General features: G+C 48.4%; 1 protein-coding gene across 1 annotated transcript; it reads right to left on the bottom strand.

Moving 5' to 3' along the window:
• Window positions 1-249: 249 nt before the first annotated feature.
• Window positions 250-11,046, bottom strand: Maml1 (mastermind like transcriptional coactivator 1). The gene is made up of 4 exons (XM_010623751.3): window positions 9,196-11,046; window positions 7,620-7,880; window positions 5,549-5,642; window positions 250-2,790 (listed from the first exon to the last, which is right to left on the bottom strand). Exons 1-4 carry the CDS (start codon window positions 10,642-10,644, stop codon window positions 1,811-1,813), a joined length of 2,784 nt encoding a protein of 927 aa, XP_010622053.1. The 5' UTR covers window positions 10,645-11,046; the 3' UTR covers window positions 250-1,810.
• Window positions 11,047-22,485: the final 11,439 nt, after the last annotated feature.

A 22,485-nucleotide genomic window follows, 5' to 3' on the forward strand; every position in this document is an offset into this window, starting at 1 on the left:
ACATTTTATTGCTATGACACTGCGGCAAGTGAGAAGCCCACTGCCTGGGGTAGCCAGCCGGCACTAAGGCAGACAGCAGGGCTGGCAAGAGCCCTAGAGGACAGAGGCAGGAGGAGGCTGGGGCAGACAGGAGAGGAACAAGGAACCAAAGCCAGCCTTTGGCCCTGTTTTTGGCAGAAAATCCTCTGAAGTCACCCTCATCCCTACACTTGGGGACTTGCTCGAGAGCAGCCTTCACGGGCTTTCTGATTCATACTCCCCTTTAATTGCTAACTGAGTATCTAGGGAAGGCAGTGAGGGTGGTTAAAGGGGAAATGGCCCACATGCCACCAGTGGTGGCCAATGGCTATGAGCCGAATCTGAGGGTCCAAGTACCCCGGCAAAAAAGGCACTGCTGGTGCAAACTAATCACCAAAGTTGACTCGGGCTGTTCACGGATTTCCCTTGGCTCAATTCTTGACATGATACTACATGAATGATGCATCTTGAGACTCCAGGGAAAGAGATGGGGTTATGGTTTCTCCACAGACTGCTCCTGTGGACTTCTCTCCCTCCACCATCCTGTGTGTGTGAAGGGTTTCGTCCTGCGCTCCCCATCTTGCTTTCCACAGGGCCAAGGGCTGAATCTTGTTTTCCACAAGCAGCCCACACCGCGTACCCTATTCTGTGGGCTCTCAGATCAGTGAAGCTCACTAACAGACCTTCAGAGAGAATCCACTGGAATCTTTAGAGAGGATGTGTTAGTGTTATAAAGCAATCTTTAAAAGTGCAAGTCATCTGCGGTGGGAGTGGCAGAAGTCGGCAAACAACGCGGAATTCCTGCCCCTGGGCTGGCCTGCAGCCTCTTTCCCCAAACCTTTACAATGTCAAAGTTCCCTAAGGGATCTTACTAACTCTTTTCTCCCTCCAATGTAGTACATCACTGTTTCCCACTTGGGCTGGAGAGGAAGAAAGGGAGGCAGGAAGCAAGGGAATGAAGACGGGGCTGAGGAACGACTGATGTGCACAACGTGTGCTCCTGCCTGTTGGACACAAGCTGTCAGAGGGACTGCAGGGGCATGACACATCACAACACCAGGCCCCCAGATCTCTACCTGCAGCCTGGGGTCCTGGGGTGCTCGAGGCAGAGTGACACCTGAGTACACCACTCTGGTAGGAGGAGCTGCTGGGATGACCCTGTCTGGGTCACCGGATGTGCTACTTACAGCTTCCTGTTCCTTCTGGCATCTGCAGTCACAGCCTACACCGACAGAAATGACTTTCCAGCCACCCTCCTCTCCCAAGAGCCAGCTGACAGAACAGGAGCAAAGGCTCATCAGAAGGAAACCCTAGGTTTCCAATGCCACTTTCAACCATCACCTATACTAATCTGCTTAAAATTAAAAAAAAAACAACAAAAAAAAAACAACAATTCTTTTCTATGCTACAAATTACAAACAATTCTGCTATTTAAAGTTTCAAAAACCTGTCCCCAACATTGAGGCATGTGGAGAAATCCTGGAGTCAGCATGATGGCACAGGTAACTATAGCCTGACACTCTTGGGTTTTTGGTCATGTGGGTAAGAGACCACCTATAGAACCCTGTTCTACCAGGCAGTGATGACAGCACACGGGCTGGGGCCAGCCCAATGGAGCAAACCTGCTGACCTGGGAGCTCCCCAGATCAGGACTGGCTGGGCCTCAGCTACAGCCTGGATTCTGTCTGCCCAGAAGACCGGGCCGTGGGCTTTTGGTCCCAAGTAGTTGCTCTTTCTTGAATCTGAGAACAAAAACAGAGGATGTCTGAATACTAAAACCACCACAAATCCATTACTGAGACCCTAAAAAGTCGTCCAAATCATTTATCCACTCCTCAGAAGTCCTGTTCTTCAGCAGGGAGTCGATCAGGTCAGTGTGTCCAGCCACACTGGACAGCCCGCTGCTGCCTGGCTGCCCACTGTAGGTGAAGGGCAGCTCCTGGCCCACAGTCCGCACAGGATAGGCCTGGGCACAGTGTAGTCCTGCGCGGCTGCCCATCTGTGAGGCAGGACTCTGGCTGAAGGCCCCCAGCTCGGGCCCCGCGGGGCTCAGGCCAGACAAGCTTGGCTGTGGGGCTGTCTGGGGAGGCGCAGGGGTAGGGGCACTGGTCCTCTGTTGTGTGCTCACTGGGGGCAGCATGGACCCTGCTGCAGCAGCTGAGCTCATGGGGGCCATAGGCCTGCTGGGCATTGCCGGGGAGAACTGAGGACTGGACATCTTCAAGTGGGCCTGCTGCATGTGGTAAGTGGAAGCGGCGGTGAAGGGACTCATACTGCTGCTGCCTGAGGTCTGGCTGCTCAGGTTCGGCATTCCCTGATGCTGCCATGAGGCATTCTGGCCTCCAATGGCTGCTGCCACCCTTGGGACAGGTGGCTTGGTTAAACCAGAGGCCAGAGTCCCCTTGTTGTGCTGTTGGGAGAGGCCAGAGCTCCCCAGAGAGGTCTGTCCATAAGCAGCCGGAACTGCAGTGCTCTGGCCCACGCTGGTCTGCCGAGGAATGTGGGCATGTCCGTTGGCGGCTTGTGGTGGGGGCTGGACAACCATCTGGGTCATGCCAGAGGCCATGCCATACAGACTGCTCTGAGGCATGCTCTGGGAGCCAGGGAACTGGGCCACACCTCGGTCCTGCGGGCCTGAGTTTGAGGGGAGCGAGGAAACCGAGGTGTGTCCAGGACCCATTGGCATCAGATTCCCAGGCTGAGGGAACACTCGAGGACAGCTGGAGTTGGAGGGACCCAGGTTGTTCATGCCAGACACAGCAGCCGCGGATCCTAGAAGACAGAAGATCTGTCAGTCAGGCTGGCACTTCTTGACTGCCACAGGAGACACCTCTGAGACCCATGCTGCAGCTCCTCTTCTATGGGCAAGAAGGTGGCATCTTAACCTCAGATGGCACAGGGCCAGAGGCACTGCCAAGAGTACAACGCCAGAGGGCTGCAAGGGCACACAGTCTCCCACAGGGCAGGCAAGGCCAGGTCTACGACAATGGCAGGGTTCAGAAAGACACTGAGGAAGGTATGAAGGCCCGGGAGGGAAAGCCAGTTGATGTATTATCCACTTGTCCTTCAAATGTCCTCCAGAATTTTGCTCTGTCCTGGGGATTTCATGATGATCCTCCCCAGTGTCTGCCTTTGGGAGATATGGCCACCAGTGTGACAGGGTCACACCCTGAGTGAGCAGTGGGCTGCAGGGCCCTGAGGGTTGGTGCCCAGGAAGACTTGGGGAAGGCTTTAGAGAAGGCGACAAGCATTGGGTTTAAAAGTACACAAGCAGGCCGGGTATTTAAGCTCAGTAGTGCTGCTGCCTGCCTCGCAAGTACAAGGTCCTGAGTTCGATCCCGATACCAAAAAATATAAGAATAAATAAAAGTATACAAGCCAAGCAAGTTAGCAGCTTGTAGAACGTCCAAGAAAGACAAAAGAATGTAAACAAGCACACTGCTATGAAAGGGAGGCTGTGGGGCTTGAAGAGGCTGACTGGGAACATTGCCCGGCTGGGGCGAGGCAGGAGGGGAGAGTCCAGGCCAGACTGCAGAGCTGAGGGTGGCCCTACCAGGGAAGCTACCAGAGACTTCACTGCCCCTACTGTTTATGCCCTAAAGCAACAGGTGGCAAGGTACCCACTCTGCAGCAGCACCGTCCTGGGGAGACAGAAGAGGAGGCCCTTGTTCTCGGGAACTTGTCGGCCAGGGCTTCTCAACTAAGGGAGGGACACAGGCAACACCATTAACCAAGATGGGTTTTCTGGGTAGGACACTCAAAATTCAGGGGTCAGCCAGGACTCGGTACTTTTGTCTTTCCTCTTCCGCTCCCCTAGCACTCATGTAAGAATGGGCTGAGAAGCCAGGCATGGTGGTGCACACCTGTAATCCCAGTGCTCAGGAAGCTGAGGCAAGAGGATCACTGCAAGTTTGAGGCCAGCCCAGGCTACAGTGAGCTCAGGGCCAACCTGAACCATAAAGGGAGATCTTGCCTCAAAAAACGGGGGAAAAAAAAAAAAAAAAGGCTGAGAAAATGAGGAGAGCTCTAACAGCCATTACCAATGTGAGAAGGGAGTGTGGTAGGAAAGACAGGGACAGCTGCAGACCGGACCCCATGCTCACACACATGCCCTACTTGGTCTCCCCAGGATGTGTGGCTATGTATGGTCTACTACTCTTGAACCTCAGCAGGGAGGGGTCACTGACTAAGCAGAGGCAGCATGGAAAATGTCCCAAGAACTAGGAAGGCCGAGCAGACCTGATTTGACTGTAAAATCTCCATGCATGGAGCAACAGCCCAAACACAGCACCTGCTATATCTCAGAGGTGACAGCTGAGACCCAATGTGCTTCCTCCTCTTCCTGGTAACTGTCCACTGCCGATACTACTGTGACACCAAGGCGAGTGGACAGGGAGAAAAGAAGCCAAAGACTATATATCCACTAAGTCTCTCCTTTCCAGAAATAACAAAGTTTAAACCAGGCGGGTGGCTGACATATGCCTGTAATCTCAGCACTCAGGAGACTGAGGCAGGAGGATTACACTGAGTTCAAAGCCCACCTGGACTACATGGTGAGTTGAAGGCCAGCCTGAATGAACTACATGAGACCCTGTCAGAAAACAAAACAACTCCAACACTCCCTCAGCAAAAAATAAATAAATAAATAAAATAAAATAAAGATTTTTAAAAATTTTGTACTATTTGTTCGTTTATTTATTTAGAGACAGGGTCTTACTATGTATGTAGTTCAGGCTGTCCTGGAACTCAAGGTGCTCCTCCTGCCTCAGCCTCCCAAGTGCTGGGATTATAGTTGTGTGGCATCATACCTGGCTTATTTAAGAAACAAAGCCTTGGGGCCAGGGATTTAGCTCAGTGGTGCTGCCGCCTGCCTCATAGGCACGAGGACCGGAGGTTCAATCCCTGGTACCAAAAAAAAAAAAGAGAGAGAGACAAAGTCTTGTTGTGTTTCCAAGGCTGGCCCCAAATTCCTAGGCCTCAGCCTCTAGTAGCTGGGATTATAGGTGTGCAGCACTGCAGTGGCTCAGAGGCCTTTGTTTTTTATTTTTTTGGTACTGAGTATAGAGCCTTAATACTGGGCAACATACCCAGCCCTTTTCAAATTTTGAGACAGGGTCTCACTAAATTACCCAGGCTGGGCTCAAACTTGCATCCTCCTGCCTCACCCTCTCAGAGTGCTGGAATTAGAGGTGTGTGCCAACACACCCAGTTGAAAGGGTTTCTTTTTGAAGAGTCACAAAAGCATGAACCAAAAAATTTTAAGAATTATAGAAGCTATTTCCTGTTAATCAGAGATCCTTCAATCAGGAACTTTTATAAATTACTCTGCTTCAAATGACTAGATAGCCAGAGATACAGCCAAAGCACTGGTAGCAACCTGCAGGGCAACCACAGAGCAAAATTCCTCCAACAGATCGAGGCCTTTCACAGCGTGTAAACCCATTCTGTACTCAGCACAGGCTGGTGGGGAACGGAACTCCAGCAACACTGGGAGCTATTGATCCACATCCGCCCCGCATGCTCCCCTTACCTGTGAACTGTCCGACTTGTGGGAAGGTGCTCTGTGTTGGGTCTTGGTACTGGGGGGGTGGGCGGGTCAGATGGCGCTGATATTGTTGCTTCTCCTAGAGGATGCCAAGAACAACAGAACAGTCAATCACACTAGACATAAACAAAAGCAGACCAGCAGTGACAGGGTAGAGAAAAGCAGTGTCCAAGCTTGCTACTCAGAGAACTCTCATGGGAATAATGCTGGTGATTATTTTGGGAGGTTTTAATAAATAGTATGAGCTGGGGGTGTAGCTCAGCAGCACAACTGCCTGGCAAGCACAAGGTCTTGAGTTCAATCCCCAGTACCAAAAAAAAAAAAAGAGCATGAAACAAGAATAGTACAAATCTCAGGAGCATTGAGGCAGGAAGACAGCAAGTTATAGCCTGGCCTGGGCAAAGTAGCAACCTAGTGAGCAACTCTGCCTCAGATAGATCAGACAGACAAGACAGACAGACAGGTGGGGATGTAACTTTGTGAAGGCCCTGAGTTCCAATTACTGCAAACAAAAAAAAGGAGGGCAAACCAGGGAAAAACAAATCAAAGCCACAATGAAACACTACTTCCCACTCACTAGAACAGTTGGAATAAAAAGGCAAGGATGTAGCTGATAGGAGAGCACTTGGCTAGCATGTGCAAAGCTCTGGGTTTGATCCTCAGTACTGCAAAGGCAGAAAATTTAAAAATACCAAGAACTGGAGAGGATATCGAGGGAAACCAATACTTTCATGCTCCACTGGTAGGAATGTAAAATGGTATAGCTGCTGTGGAAACATTCTGAAAGTGTCTCAAGGTCGGATATAAAACTTACCATATGACTCAGCAAGTCCACTCCTAGGTATATCACTCAAGAAAAATGAAAACCCAAACTTTTCCAAGGATTTTCATAGATCTGATTTTTGGCAAATGTTTGTATTTTACATTTTTTTTTCAAGAGTGGGAAAATTTATTGGGATAAAAGGAATGAGGAATAGGAATAACTTCTCGGAGACAGGAGAGGTCCCAAATGGGTTGCCCTATCTTTAACATTCTTATAGGACAATTGTCATTTCCTTTAAAAATGATCACTTACAGAACCAAAATATAAAAACTTCTAAAAATCTAAAAGAGACAGAAAAAGGACAACACTTCCCCACATAAAAGCTTGTACATGCATATTCACCCCAGCTTAATTTGTAACAATCAAGAAGCAGAGACAACTCCATTGTTCATACGCAGAAGGGGCTACTTACACAGAGAACACAAGGCAGCTCTGAAGGAGGTGCTGGTACACAGTACGTGGTGGCCTTAAACACTTGTACGAAAGCCCTGGGACAGGTAAACGGACAGAAATGGCAAGTCTAGGGCTGAGGAGGTGGGAGACAGGGAATGACTGACTCCTCATGGATACAGAGTGCTGGGTGATAAAAATGTTCTCAAATGGCTGTGGTGACGGCTGCACAATTCTGCAAGTATGTGAAAAATCTTTAAATGGGCATAATGTTATATTAAGTATATTCTAATAAAGGAGTTATTTAAAAAAAATAGATTCAGGTGCCGGGGATGTGGCTCAGTGGCACCTTGCCTGCTTCTGAAGTGCAAGGTCCTAAGTTCAAGGTACCAGAACAACAACAAAAAAACAAAACAAAACAAAAAAGGATTCAGGCACAGGGGCACACACTTGTAATCTCAGCTACTCAGGGTAAGGCAGGAGGATCACAAGTTCGAGGCTAGCCTGGGCAACTTAGACCATGTCAAAGTAAAATTCAGAGAAAGAGTCAGGAGCTAGGGATTTAGCTCAGTGGTCCCACCGCCTGCCTCACAAGTGCAAGGTGCCGAGTTTGATACCCAGTACCAAAAAAAAAAGAAAGACTCAGAGATGTCACTCAAGGCAAGGTCCTGGTTTTTGGCAGTACTGGGGGCTGAATCCAGGGCCTTCTCACTGAGCCACATCTCCAGTACCAGAGGGAAAAGGGGCCAAAGCACCCCCACTCTGAGCATGCTGACACAGCAATGCAAATCTGTACAAGGCCACAGGCACAGCTGCACAGCCTCCTTCCATCCTTCCCCTCACCTGTTCTGCCAGAAGATGCTGCTGCTGCCTTTGCAGGAACTGCTGCTGCTGCTGCTGCTGCTGCTGCTGCAAATGCTTCTGCTGCTGCTCTCTCTGTTTCTGCTGGTCTAAAAGCAACTGGTGCTGCTTCATGACAGCTGCCTGCTGCTGACTGCTGAGATACGGGGCGCTGTTGTGTGTGGTGGCCACAGACACAGCAGGTGGCTGAGTCCCAACACTGGTGGCCTGGGCAGGCACAGGGACACTGGAAGGATTCTGCTCCTGTCAACACAGATGAAAGGAACTAGAGTCATGTGGGGTGGGTGAAGCTCGCAGACAGCATGCTCAAGGGCCACTCTGAGCTGGGTTTCTGCTTCCCTGCCAATCTCCAACAGGTAGGGTGGAGACCAGACCCCATGCCGCCTGAGCATTCCAGTGCCCAGCAACAAACAAACACACTCGACGTGCAGTAGCTTTGCTCCTTTAAGATTCACCTGTGGCTACCACATTATTTCAACATCACTGCTGATACTCAAAAGAAGAAAGGAAAACTTAAAACAGGAAAAGAGCCAATAATTATTATTTAAACAAGTTCAACTTTTGAGCTCTTCAGTTCTTACTAGTTTGCATATGTAATCCTCATGAAGAGTCTGATGGTGTCATTTCTTTCTTTGTTTTTTGAGACGGAATCTCACTGTACAATTCAGGCTGACTTTGCTTTTTTTTTTTTTTTTTTTTTTTTTTTTGGTACCAGGGATCAAACTCGGGTCCTTGCGCTTGTGAAACAAGACACTGAACTGCTGAGCTAAATCCCCAGCCTGACTTTGCTTTATTTGGGGGAGTACCAGGGATCGAACTCTGGTCCCTGTGCTTGCCAGGCAGGTGGTGAAACCACTGAGCTAAATCCCTGGCCCCAGGCTGAATTTGAACTCATGGCAATCCTCCTGCCTCAGCCTCCTGAGCGCTAGGACTACAAGAATGTGCTACCACGCCCAGGCTGTTTTGATATTTGAGATGGGGGTCTCACTATGATACCCAGGCTGACCTTGAACCCAAGATCTTCCTGCTTCAGCCTCCTATATAGGTGTGACTGCAGGCTTGTACCAATGCACCCCATACAAAGGACTGTGAACACAGATGTGAAAAGTGGCAAAAAAGCAAAGCTTCTACAAAATACATTAAATGTGCTCATTTAATAAAGCACAGGCACAAATGACAATGTAATTTGTGCGGCATAAAAGAGATACTAGATTAAATGCAGGTGATTCCTCTAAAATTTATGTAGTTAAAATCAACTTGTGGTTGGGGATTTAGCTCAGTGCCACCACACCTGCCTCATATGCAGAAGGTCCTGAATTCGATCCCCAGTACCAGAAAAAAAAAAAAAAATGAACTTGTACAAGGCAATCATACCCTACTTTTATTAAAAATTAACTTGGGGTTTATTTTATGTATTTTCACTCCCAAATAGGACGATGGGAGGTGCTTCCTCCTCCCTCTAATTCCACAATTGTGTTGGCCCAGCTTACTCCCCAGTTTAGCAAGTAACCTTACCAGTGTCTGCAGCAGAATGATGCAAAATGGACTGTATGCTTACCTGGCCAGGTGGAACCAGTGACCGGAAGGGCATACTTCCTGGCTTTGGTTTCATTAGGAACAAGGGGTTTTGCTCGTTATTCAGATGAGGCAGCTGCTGGGGAAGATAGGCCATCAGGGCTGGTTTGCTCTGGCCAGACGCAGGGCCACCTTGCCCACAGTCCGCTTTGTAGTGGGAGAGGGGTTTTGTGTTGCCATAGTCCAGCACTGACCCCTGGTTATTCACAGAGTTCTGACTCAAGTTACCCTGCGGCTGGTGACTCAGCAGTGTCACATGGCCCGGCTGGAGGAAGGGGCCTCCAGGCCGAGGAGAGCTCTTGTTCACAGCAGGTATCATAAGCAGCTGGGAGCTGGGGAAGTCCTGCTTGTAGCCAGCAGGGCTAGCAGGCTTCTCTATGGGATAAGGGACATCTAAGGGGCTGTGGGAAGGCCCCGTCTGCTGCCACGTGGACATCTGGCCCGGGGCAGCAGCTGGAGTGGCCTGTGGTGGGTTCTGGAGCATCTGCTCACGCTTCTGCTTGGCGGCGATCTGCTGGAGCTGGTGGGCAGAGGACAGCTCAGGGGTCCCTCCTGGGCCCTGGCCAGGCAAGACGACACCTGTGAGGGCTCTTGGTGCACTCTGGGCCTGGGCTGACGCCGGCATCAGGTTGGGACTGGGGTTGTCCGTCCCGGGCTGACCAGAGGTGTGGAACAGGGTCTGAGAGCTCCCAAGGCTGGGGGAGTCTGTGCTCACAGATGTGGACGAAGGCCCCAGGAAGCTCTGTCCTGCAGACCCGGCCCCCACTTGTGGAGAGCCTAGCTGTTCCTGCTCAAAGGCTGCTGGAGAGAATTCTGTCTTAATATTAATGTCTTGGGACAAGGGGTTTTGTGTGGCAGAACCAGAAGGCTCTGGGTCCTTTTTCTCCTCAAAGTCCTCTGTAAACAGGTCCTTCATGTCTTCATCGGGCACCGACCTGTTCAGCTCCTCGATGAGCTCCTTCCACTCCTGCTCGTTGAGGTTGAGGTCAGGCATGAGGTTACTCTGTGAGATGGAGCCTCCAGCCCCAGCAATCATGCACGGCAGGTCATCCACAGGCTCCTGCTTCAGTTCCTTACTCAGGCCCAGAGGAAAGGACTCACCAGCACTGCTGCCTCCATTCAAGTGGAGGCTTGGGTCAGCCAGACACTTTTTGTTGATGGACTCGAGCCCCAGGGAGTGCTTCCCACCAGACTGCATGGCCTCTCCCCCGGAAGGCTTGTCAGGCTGACTGAGGGGTGAGACTGGAGGCAGCCCATTGGCAGACAGGGCCACACCCAGCGGGGCCTCCCGGCGGGTCTTCTTATGCCCAGAAAAGAGGTCTCCATAGCCATTCTGTTGCTCGCCATTCTGAGGGGAGGTGGTGCTGTCAAGAGTCCTTTTCACTGTGTCATGAAGATGCTGAAAAACATTTGAAAAGAGATTGGGGTACATCACATCACATCTGAGGTTCCCTCTGCAACCAACAGTCACTTAAAACAGGGTCTTGCATCCTTACATACTCTCAGGAGTTTTGAGAGTACACCTTCACTTCCCCTTATAGGACTGCCCCATGCCCAGGTCTGAGTCTGGTTGGTCAAAATCAAATGTCAAGCTCTGCAGGTGTGTGTGTGTATCAAGACCCTGAACTCCTGCAGCCCTCTTTTTTGCACGATACAAGCCTGATGCTACCTCCCAAATAGTTGGGAGAGTTTGTTCAGGAATGGAGCTAAGGAAAGAGCCAGAGGCAACGCTGAAGCTCTTGGGGACATCCCTGGAATTCTGGGCCATAGGTGAGATCAGCTATCACCTTGCGTTTCCACTTATATGAATCAGTAAATAACTGTGCTGAAGCCGGGGATTTAGCTCAGTGGTTCCGTGGCCTGCCTTGCAAGAGCAAGGACCCGAGTTCAATCCCCGGTACCAAAAAAGAAAAGAAAAAAAAAAAGAAACTGTGCTGAAGCTGGCTTAATATGGATTCGGTTCCTTTCAACTGAAGCTTTGCCTAGTGCAGCCTCTAGGGACTGGATTGGTTCTTTACTTGTCATACAGCCTTCTGCCTTTCAGCTTCTATCCCAGTCTTCTCCCCTAAACGCCTAAGCATCTTCTAATCTCGTGTCTGAAAGCTACCCTCACAAACCTCCATAGCCCTTCACTGGGACACAATCACATCTGCCTCTGCTTCACCATTTTTAACTAACCTCATTAGGAGTTTACGTGTGCCAGGGACAAGATCGTGGAGAATATAAGGACACATAAGGTGGACCCTGCACTTCATGGGCCTCTACCTTCTGGAAGACTGGACAAATCTGAATATGGCCGCAGAATAAGGGAAATGTCCTATGCAAGCAGTACAGCAACGAGCACCTTGAGCGTTCAGGAGCAGGAGCCTTAGGATAAGAGCACCACCGCAGGGCAGGAAAGAGACAAGGCGGTGTCCTCCTGCTTCCCCATCCTCATCGGTCAACTGTGAGAGCAGATGCTGCACACTCAGCCTCTAACCCTGCCCTGCTCCTCTCCTATGTGTGCTTTTATTACATTTGTTCTCATCCTCCACCCACACCACCCCCAACCCCAAGCACCTATGGTCATTAAACTGTTCCCTACCACAACCCTGATTATTATCTCTGAGCAGACCCAGGAGGCAGTGGTGAGCAGCTTACTGGGCTACTTCCTCTGCTGCAGAGAGGTGCTCTGATTCGGGTGTCCTGTCCGAGGCCACTCTGTCAGCAGCAGCGCTTGGCAGGTGACAACCTGTTAGACACCAATTTTCTCAACATCTAAGCCCCAACTTTTATTTATTTTTTTTATTTTTTAGGCAAGGTCTCTCCTTGGAGTTCAGGCTGGCCTCAAACTCCGTGTGACCGGTGTGTGCCACCACACCTGGCTCTAAGCCCTGATTCTAATGCTACACTATTTTCCCCATGACATCAAGATTTTGCATATTTTTGTTTTGTGATGGAGACTGAACCCAGAGCCTGTGCGTGCTAGGTAAGCATCTCACCACAGAGCTACATCTGTAGACCATATTTTTTGTGTGTGACCGCATCCTGCTGAGCTGCCTGGGCTGGCCTCGAACTTTCCATCCTCTTGCTTCTCAGCTCCCGGGTGCTGGAATTACAGGTGAGCACCACCAGGCCTGTGTTTAAGACTTTTCTTAATTGTTAAAGTTGACTGTACAATGCTCTATAAATCCCGGCTGAGAATTTAAATCCATATGTGGGTAATTAAAGTGATGTGGAAAAAAACTTCGGAATTCTACTGGACAAACAGAACTGGTAGGGCAGAGGCAACAACACAACCTAAGAACAGGGACTCTGTATAGGACAACCCCTTTTGTTTTCAGATAAGTATTCCTGCTTGCTACTGCCACCTAGGGGTGGGCAAGGAGATGAGAACTACACTTGTAAAATGGACCCTTTATAAAACCTATCGTTTGGGAAGTTAAATTCATCCCCATTTAACAAGTCAGAGGAAATAAAAATGAGTTCCTAATATTTCTTTTATATTTGTATTTTCTATTTTTCTTTTGTTCCACAGAACCAGAACCAGGATCCAGATGTTCTGGAAACCCAGGAGCTCAGTTTCTCTCTTTCTAAGGGGATGATGGAAACCTAAGGGTCAGGGCCCTTGGTGAGTCAGCTGGCCATCCCAGATTAGAAACAGACTCCCTCTCTGCCCCAACAATTATAAAAGCCACCACACCCTCTTTCAATAGCCACACGCAAACAGCTGCAGACAAGTTCCAAAGAAGACGCAATTTTGCAATAGCACTGCTTTTTAGCCAATGGAAAAATTGGGCCGTTTTCTCAACTACTCACAAAATTCAATGGGAATGGTATAGGTGGGGTGGGAAGTGTGGAATGTGGTAGCGCTTCTCTGGGAACCTTGGGCTCTGTAGGGGAGGCAGAGGTGAGTGAGCCTCAGAGGCCAATCCCCAGCATTTACAACGGGGTGGGAAAGCAGCCTGAACAGGTTAAAAGTTACATAAGAGCAAAGAGCAGGTGTTAGGGTTGGACAAGACCAGCTGTTGCCACCTATAAACACGTGGGCCCAGAGATTCCTGTTCTAACTACTGAACTGCCTCAGTCAGGGTCCAGGGGGACCCAGTTCTGGGAAATGACGCCATTGATGCTCATGGTTTGCTGAAGAAGAGTGTATATTCAGGGTTGGAAAGCCACAGAGTGCCCTGCTCCCTTGCCTGGGCTGGCTCACAAGAAAGCCCTGGTCTTCTGTGGCAGGGCCAGGCTCCCCAGCAGAGAGGGGCTGTAGGGCACTGATGCGGTTTGGAATGGAGCTGGATTGACGTCCTACAGGCTGCCCACCTTGCAGACAGTAAGTCAGCATCCTGCCTCTGCCCCTGCCCCCACTAAGCTCAGGGAGGGTCCCTTGCTGAGTCTCAACTTCCTCCTCCTCTAACCACCCACCACTGCACTCCCAGTGTGCTTTGTTTTGTGGTCAATCTCACGGAAAAAATGACAATGCCTCAGGCTTCCACTGAGTAACAGATGTGGCTGATGAAGTCAGCAGTGGTTCTCTTATCAGCGCCCCTTACATGAGGGCCACCTGGGGCGCAGGGCTTCCTGCCCCTCCTGGGGAGGAGATTCGTTTTTCCTGCCCCTCCCTCTTCTTTCACCCTGCTATCAGCCAAATGCCACCCAGCAGTACCTCAGTCCTCTGCACTGTTCCCCCACGCCCTGGGAGCAGACTGGATGTGGGGAAACGGCAGAGTAGCAGGAGTCTCCAGACCAGCAACGTCTACAGGCTGTTAAACGCAGGCCACACTTCAGGTCCCTCCCCCCACCTTCTCTCCTCTCTCTACCTTCCATGCCCTCCACCACACGATACGCTTACCTGCCTCTTCACATTCCCTTCCCACACTGACTTTTCTTTCCTTCCTACCTCTCTGGTTCCTTCCCTGTTTTCCTTTCTCCTGCCCTCCAATGAAGGATCCTTCTGCACACTCTCCCTCAATGACCTCAGGGTGGTAGGCCTGAGCACCCCACTGTCCAGGGACCAATGCTGGCTTCACCCCTGCCCTCCAATCTCCAGTCACACCCACAGGGCCTCCCTGCTCCTCCCCAATGTGCCAGTTCCTTCTGGCCTTGCTCTTGTTTTGCCTAGAACCCTTCCTCCCTGGGATCCTTCCGGGTGACTCACCTGTAACTCAGGTCCGCCATCACCTCAGTCATTCCCTGCACACCTGCTCCTCCCCAGTCACACTCATTTCCTCCTTGCTGACTTCCCCGAAAGAAAGAGAAGGCCAGCACTTCAGTGTGCAGGCTCCAAGCCCCTCCTCCTGCTCCTGCACCCACCCACCCACCCGCACGCCCGGCCTCTACCCAGGAGGGCACACAGACATCCAGGCCTCAAACCAGGCCTTCTGCCCTGTTCTGTGACTTGCTCCTACCTCAGAGCACGTTACCAGTACGGGGGCCACATGCAGACACCTGGGCCTCCCTCGCCTGCTTCCCTGCCCGCCTCAGCCAGCGCCTGTCCTGCTGAGTCCAGCTCCCTGGCTTTCGTCTCTACTCTCCTCACCCTCTTTGCCTACCCCGTTTTTGTCAGTGCTGAAGTGGAATACAGGGCCTCAGGTGTGAGGCACTGTGCTGTGCCCAGCCTCCTCAGCCCTCCTTGAGTCCACCCTCGTCAGATACTAAATCCAGGCTAACCCTGACCACCAGCTGGAGTGGTAGAGTGGCACTTGCTCTAGGGTAAATCTGATCACATCTCTCCTGTTCTTTTCTTGCTTGCTTTTTGTAGACAGGGTCTCGCTGTGTAGTTTAAGCTTATCTCGAACTCACTGTGTAGTCCAGGGTGGCCTCAAACTCACATTGATCCTCCTACCTCAGCCTCCCAAGTGCTGGGATTGCAGGTGTGTACCAGCACACCCAGCTGTCTCTCCTCTAAAGCCCCCAGCTGCCCTAGACCTGCCACAGCCTCTGACTTCCTCAGCATCATCTCCACCAGCTGTATGCAGCAGGGTGTAGATCACCGGGACTCTCCAAAGTACCCGTTCACACACACAGAATCAGAATTTCTTAGAGTGACAACTTAAATGCTGAGAATTTTGGCCTAACACTGGATGTGCTTTTCCTTTCCTCCTGAGCCCTGCCGTGGCTTGCTGTTTCCACAGGGACAAGTCAACACTGACCAGTGTGCCTGGCTGGCTATTATCCCAGCCAATGAGCAGGATTTGTTCCCAGCTAATTATTATTATGACACCTTTTTATTCCCAGTTGACTCAGGACCCCACTTAACCTTCAAAACAACTGTGGAAGATGAGGACCACTGTTCCTGTTTTACAACTGATCTGAAACAGAAAATTACATAAAGCTGGGCATGATGGCACATGCCTGTAGTGTCAGTCCTCAGGAAGCTGAGACAGGAGAACTGCCACAAGTTTAAGGGCAGCCAGCCTGAACTATATGGATGCTGTGTCAAAAAAAAAAGAAAAGAAAGAATAAATGAAAAGAGAAAACAAAAGAAATCAACTGTCCTGGGAAGGAGTCTTTTGGTGGGGGGTGAGATAGGGTCTCACTATGTAGCTGAGACTGACCTGGAACTCACTATGTAGCCCAGGCTGGTCTTCAACTCACAGTGATTCTCCTGCCTCAGCCTTCCGAGTGCTGGGATTGCAGGCGTGCACCACCACATCCGGCTTTGGGAGTCTTTTGAAGGTGTGGGGTCTGATTTGGATGGCCCAGCTACTCATTTGTCAGAAGGATAACTGACCCAAGGAACCCCACGTGCCCTCCCAAAAGGAAGAGTGAGACACCAATGGCCAAGCAGAGCCACACACAGCGAGTAGAGCTCCATCAGGTGTCGCAACTGGAAAACAGATTGTGCCATGATGAAAACCCATGTCCACTCTTTGTGAAATATTTAAACAAAACAAGACACAGAACTGCTTGTAACTCCTAACAATTCTCACTTTTATGACATTTGAATCAACAGTTTGTAAGAGTTACTGATGTAGAATTGAACGGCGCAGCATGGTGAGAACTAAAGATCTACACTCTTGTCTTATGGACACAGAGAAAACATTTCCAACCACACCAGGTGTGGTGGTGCACACCTGCCATCCCAGCACTTGGGAGGGTGAGGCAGGAGGATCACTATGAGTGCTAGGCCACCCTGGGCTACACAGGTGAGACCTTGTCTCAAAAAACTAACCAACCAAAAACTTTTACTCTGAAATAATTATGCATTAACAGGAAATGACAAAGATAGTAAAGAGAAGTCCTATGCATCCTCACATTTCTCGCCCATGTTTGTTACTTTACAAAATTAGAGCACAGTGCCACAGTATCAAAGCCAGGAATCTGATAGTAGATAAACAGGACCACCCTTAGGATCAAACCCAAGGCCTTTGGCACTCTAGGTGAGCTATTTACATCTCTGGCCCTAATACGACCTTAAAATAAAAAATCTATCTGAAGCCAGCCTGGGCTACATAGTGAGTTCAAGAACAGCCTGCACTACAAAGCAAGACCCTGGTTCAAAAAAAAAAAGGTGGGCATGGTGGTGGCATGACTGTAATCACAGCACTCCAAATGCTGAGGCAGGAGGACCACCATGAGTTCAAGGCCAGCCTGGACTACATGGTGATACACTACCTCAATAAACAAAAAACAAGAAGAAAATATTTTTAAAAAAATTCTAGGGATCAAACTCTTGGACGCTGTATGAATGAGTTAAACTCCAGCCCTTTTCATTTTTTATTTAGGGACAATGTCTTGCTGAACTACCCAGACTGGCTTCAAATTTGAAATCCTCCTGCCTCAGCCTCCTGAGTAAGTGTGGTTTTGATTTTTAAAAATACTATTCTTTATTTTGTGTTCAAATTTCCTTTTCTCATCAATATCGTAAAACAATTAAAACAATTTATTATGGAAGATTTCAAACACTCAAAAGTATACAGACTACAGCCAGGGATTTAGCTCAGTGGTTGCGCTGCCTGACTCACAAGCAAAAGGTCCTGAGTTTAATCCCCAGTACCAAAAACAAACAAAAAAAAAAGTATATAGGTATACAGACCAGTACCTCAGATGTCAATGCTCTGGTAAAACAACACAGGGACAATCTTGCCTCGTTTATACTTTACCCACTTCCTGGGCTTACCTGGAACTCACATAATTTCTCCTTAATTCAGCACATATCTCTAAAATATGAAAGCTCTTTAAAAATAATCACAGTAGGGTCAGTGATTTAGCTCAGTGGTGCCACGCCTGCTTGTCAAGTGCAAGGTCTTGAGTTTGATCCCCAGTGAGGGGGTGGGGAATCACAAGACGGGGAAGGGTATGAAAAACAACAAAATTCATATACCAACTCCCCACGATGAATGCACTCATTATGTACCACAAACATGTACTAGTAAAATATAAAATTTTTTTTAAAAACCCAGAGACAGGGCTGGTCAGTGGCACCACACCTGCCTCATAAGCGCAAGATCCTGAGTTCAATCCCTGGTACCAAAAAAAAACTAAAAACAAAACAAAAACCCAAAGACAAAAACTCCCATATCATTACTGAATGTTTAAAAAACACCAAATTATTTTTACAGTTGTTTCATTCAAATCGGGATCCAACATACTGCATCTTGTGCTCTTAAACCTTTTTCCACATACACCAGTTTTCTCTTCCTTTTCCCCCACTTTATGCTTTTTTTTTTCTTTTTTTTTGACAAGTTCTCACTATTTATATAGTTCATCCTTGCTTGAACTCACTATGTAGTCCAGGCTGGCCTCAAACTCTGGACTATCCTCCTGCCTCAGCCTTTTGAGCGAGATTATAGGCGTGTGCCACCATGTCCAGCACCCCTTGCCTTTTATTTGTTAAAGGAGCTTGGTCCCTTGACCTGTAGAATTTGTTGCTTCCCTAGCGCTGTCTGATTCTATCTCCTGGTGACCTTTACAAGTTCTTTCATATCTGTGTTTTCTGTAAGCTGGTAATTGAGGCTTGCTCAGATTCAGACTGTGGAGGGCATACAAGTGATACAGTGCTAAGTATCACACCCCTCAGACTCTGGAACCTAGAGCATTCATACTGAGCCACACCCTCAGCCCTCTTTATTTACTGAGTCAGGGTTGCACTCAACTGATAAACTGCCTAACCTGGACCAGCTCTAACTTGTGATCCTCCTGCCTCAGCCTCCTGAGTGCTCACGTTACACACATGGACCCCATCACACTCACCTCAGATTTGCTTTATTTTTATTTTTTAGATTTGCATTTTTATAAAAATTCTCAGCAATCACTGAGTGGTCAAAGGATTTCAAGGGGATTTATAGCCAGATTAAGTAGAAAGATGTAGAAATTGTTTTAAATGAGATGAGAACAAGAAAGAGATGATTTCAGGGTTAAGTAGAAGAAACTTCAGCAGGTATCAATGCATCTTATCAGTAAAGGAGAAAGGCCCTTCTGTCCAGTTTGGATATGTGGAGAGGAAAGAAAAAAAGGAAAAGCAGGGATTTCTTTGGTGGGGAGGGGACTAAGTTCCATTTCAGTCAAAAAGAGGTAAAGAAACAAAATGAATTAGTGGTTTCCTAATGAAAAAAAAGAGTAAGAGTATAAGAGTAAGAAGCAATTTAAATATGTTCGGGGACCATTTTCATCTCCAGAATTAAGGATTATTTTAATGTTACATCATTGCCTTTTCTCTTTTACTTTCCCTTTTAGTTTTATTTTAGGATTCCCTATTTTTAATGTTCATACAGAGATTTCTTTAACTGAAACACAGAACAGTTTCTTTGGTGTGAAAAACTACAATAGTACACAGGATCCTAATGAGATAATTAATAATGTGAAATAGGAAGTAAAGGGCTAAATGTGTAGGGAAAGTGGGAAGGGTAGGGCAAAGACAATAAGGGAGAGAAAAAAATATGAGAAACTGAAAAAACGGAAATAAAGTGTTTGTAAATGGGGAGGGGAGGAGGGGGTGAAAGGAGGGCAGGGAGAAGGGGAAAACATGAGAATCAAGACCTATTATGTAAAGGTACAGAATCCCAATGATGAATGTAACTGTACTGTATACCTAGATTGTACCAACAACCTCAATAAAAAGAAAACAAAGTTAGTGATTTCCTAAGTATGAAGGACAGTGGGAGACTGACGGGTGGTGGCTAGGCAATATGGGATGTATTTCTGGGATGATGAAAATGTTCTGTAAGTGACTGTGTGCACGGGTATACCACAAGTTCAAATATGGAAATCCACTGAATTGCACCTGTTAAACTTAAGTGACTCATAAGGACTGTGAATAATGTATCAAAAATGCTCTTCCTTAAAAAGTGAGGCGGATTCGATCCTCAGTACCCTCCCAAAAAAATGTGATGGGGAGATGGGTACATGTCAAAAAAATTACTTGAGAATAAAAGATTAGGGGTGTCTTAAAGAACAGAAATAATGATTTGTTGATTCCAACAGATCTCCCCAAAACTCTCATTCTCTGAACGTAGCCATGCCATGCCCCTCCACAGGAGAAAGATGTGTTAAGATGCCCACTGAGGACGTGAACACCACGACCCCCGTGTATGGGAAACGCTCTCCATCTCCATGGAGTCTCCTAGACTTGTTCACTCCATCACCACCCTGTCCCAGTCCTCTGCTCATCTCTCTGTTTACCAGTCATTCCCACCAGTCGTCCTAGTCCGTGTGCCATTTGGCTCAGCACAAAGAGTATATCTGCAGCCAGGCACAGGAGAACTTGCCTGTTGTTCCACCTACTTAGAAGGCTGAGGCAGGGGATCACCTGAGCCTAGGAGTTTGAAGACACTGGGGTAATACAGCAAGACCCTGTGTCCAAAAAAGGGTATATGTGGGGGGAACAGCCAGACCTTGTTTGTGTCCTAGCTTGGATGTATAACTGTTGGGTGCTCACAGGCAAATTAGTGAACATCTCAAGAAGCTTTCGTTCCTCATCTGAAAAGGGTGGGTCCGAGTCACTCCTGAGTGGCTGTAAGGTACTCCACTACCACTTACTTGGCACCTGGTAACGTTCTGTCAGCCAATCCTTTCTCTTTCAGAGCTTCTTCAGAGACCGGCCTCCACTTTGTCAGACTCGCCAGGTGAGTCTCCGTTCTTCGGTCCAAGGCACCTAGTCTGAAGACTTGAGCCCTCTGACCCCTGTGAGACAGGGGGCCTCATTATCACGCCTCCCTCCTCGGAAGGTCTTCTCCTACTGCCCACGTGGCCACTCTGCAGGCTGCCCCTTCCCAGACATACTCCTTAAGTGACAGTGCCGGCAGGGCGTAATCACGGGTGTCATCTCCCCAGGAGCCTCCTTCACAGTCTGGATCTCAGCTACAGCCTGACAAGTAGGCACAACAAAGGCACTCAATTTTGGGGGGCGGGGGGACTGAACCCAGGGCTTCGCAAATGCTGAGCAAGTGTGCACTCTAACCACAGAGCCACATCCCCAGGCCCGAGTAGAAACCCCACCCGCTCTCCTCGGCTCTAGACTTCCATCTTAGGTTACAAACTCAGCACCCCATGTGGATGCCAAACAGGATATACTCCCAGCTGGATTTTCTGCCTGCTTTTCTAGTCCACCCCAGGTTCTTGCACTCCTTCACTGAAGGCATGACTCAATCTTTGTCCTCTTGGCTGACTGGGCACTGATTCTATCTTCTAAATCTGTCTTCAAATTCCTTCTTTTTTTTAACCTAGACTACTGGAATAACTTCATGCTGTTTTTTGGGGTGGGGTGGTAATGGGGTCTGAACTAAGAGCCTTTGCACTGTGTCCCTCCCTAACCTTTTTGGGGGGTGTGGGGGAGATGATCGAATCTTGTTAAATTGACCAGGCTAGGCCTGAACTTGTGATCTTCCTGCCTGAACTTCTCAGAACGCTGGGATTACAGGTGTGTGCCCCATCTGGCTTCATGCTGATTTCTATTTCTATTCTCCCTCTGATGGACCTTGCTTTTATATTATCAGCATGATCTCTATAAAACACAGCTCAGAACCATTTTAAATCCCCTCTTATTTCTCCATAAAATCCAAGCTCCTTAAGCTGGCACAGAGATCCATTTGATCTCATCCCAATTTAACTTCTCTGTGCAGTCCCCAGGCATTCCCTTGAGGCCCCAACTTAAACAGAACTACGTGCAGGACTGAGACTATACCCCAGCCTGACAATCTCCATTAACCTTTAAGGTTTAGGTCAAATATCAACCGAGTCATATTCTGATCCCTTACATCACAGCTCATGTTCTAATAATACTCAGAACACAATACCGACATTCCACATCATAGCAAAGACTGTGTAACACTGCAAACGTCCCTTGTCCTGTTTCTCTGCATCTCTCCCCATCCCTGCAGGACAAGTCCACTGCACTGCTGAGGAATGAGCCCTCCCACATCACCATCACTCCTTCCCCGTCACTGACACTCAGAACTGCTTTCACAGATACTGGTCTTCTGTCTCACAGACTCTCACTTACTCACTCTTGTCCCGTCCTTCCCTCCCTCCCCACTGCTCTCCTGGCCTATAGCAGGACAGTACTACCTCACTCAATCCTCAGAACAACCTTTAGGTGCCAAACAATTATCTCCAGTTTCAAGATAACAGACATTAAGGCTGAGAAGTTACACAGCTTGGAACTTATGTTCTGAATCAGGATTTGAAAAATGTCTGATCTGAAGCTATTTCTCAAAGTCTAGCTTAAGTAACTCCTTTAATTGTGCATTTCCCCTCAGGGTGTATTAGTGTTGTATCAACATTCCCTATTCTCTTAGATGAAATCATCTCTCCTTGCAAAGATTAAAATCCTTTGGCTACACCTTTTAATTCCCTCTGGATCTGAGACTTTTCACTTCAAATGCTTCCCCTATCCAATCAATGCAATGGTTCTCAAAGTGTGGTCCTAGACTGCAGCATCAGCACCACCTGAGAAAGTACTATCCAAGTTCTCAGGCAATATCCTGACCCACTGAGACAGAGACAGTGTGGGGTCCAAGAATGTTTTATCAAGCTCTCTAAAGGACTGCTGAGTTGCAGAACCACAGCTGCAATGACTATTTCTTTCAAACTTCTGTTCCATTTACATTCTAAAATAACACACTGGATGGGCGTGGTGGTGCATGCCTATAATCCTAGCACTCCTGGAGGCTGAGGCAGGAGGATCACCAAGAGATGAGGTCAGTCTGGCAAATACAGTTCAAGGCTAAACTGAGCTACACAGGGAGACCCTCTCACAAAAACAAAAAAACCCTGAACACAAACAAATGCCTCCCAATCCATCCCCAGACTGAGCCACTACGCCTTACCCTTGAAACCAGCTTGCCTAAGAACA

Source organism: Fukomys damarensis, unplaced genomic scaffold (assembly GCF_012274545.1).
Source record: "Fukomys damarensis isolate Sample0158 unplaced genomic scaffold, DMR_v1.0_HiC HiC_scaffold_9, whole genome shotgun sequence".
Lineage (NCBI taxonomy): Eukaryota > Metazoa > Chordata > Mammalia > Rodentia > Bathyergidae > Fukomys > Fukomys damarensis.

Excerpts from the sequence above, each read along its gene's own strand:
- Maml1 (XM_010623751.3), bottom strand. The coding sequence starts at position 10,644 with ATGTACCCCAATCTCTTTTCAAATGTTTTTCAGCATCTTCATGACACA. Across the intron at positions 7,881-9,195 it reads CACTGGTTCCACCTGGCCAG|GAGCAGAATCCTTCCAGTGT; the intron begins GTAAGCATACAG and ends CTGTGTTGACAG. Across the intron at positions 5,643-7,619 it reads AGCATCTTCTGGCAGAACAG|GAGAAGCAACAATATCAGCG; the intron begins GTGAGGGGAAGG and ends GGCATCCTCTAG.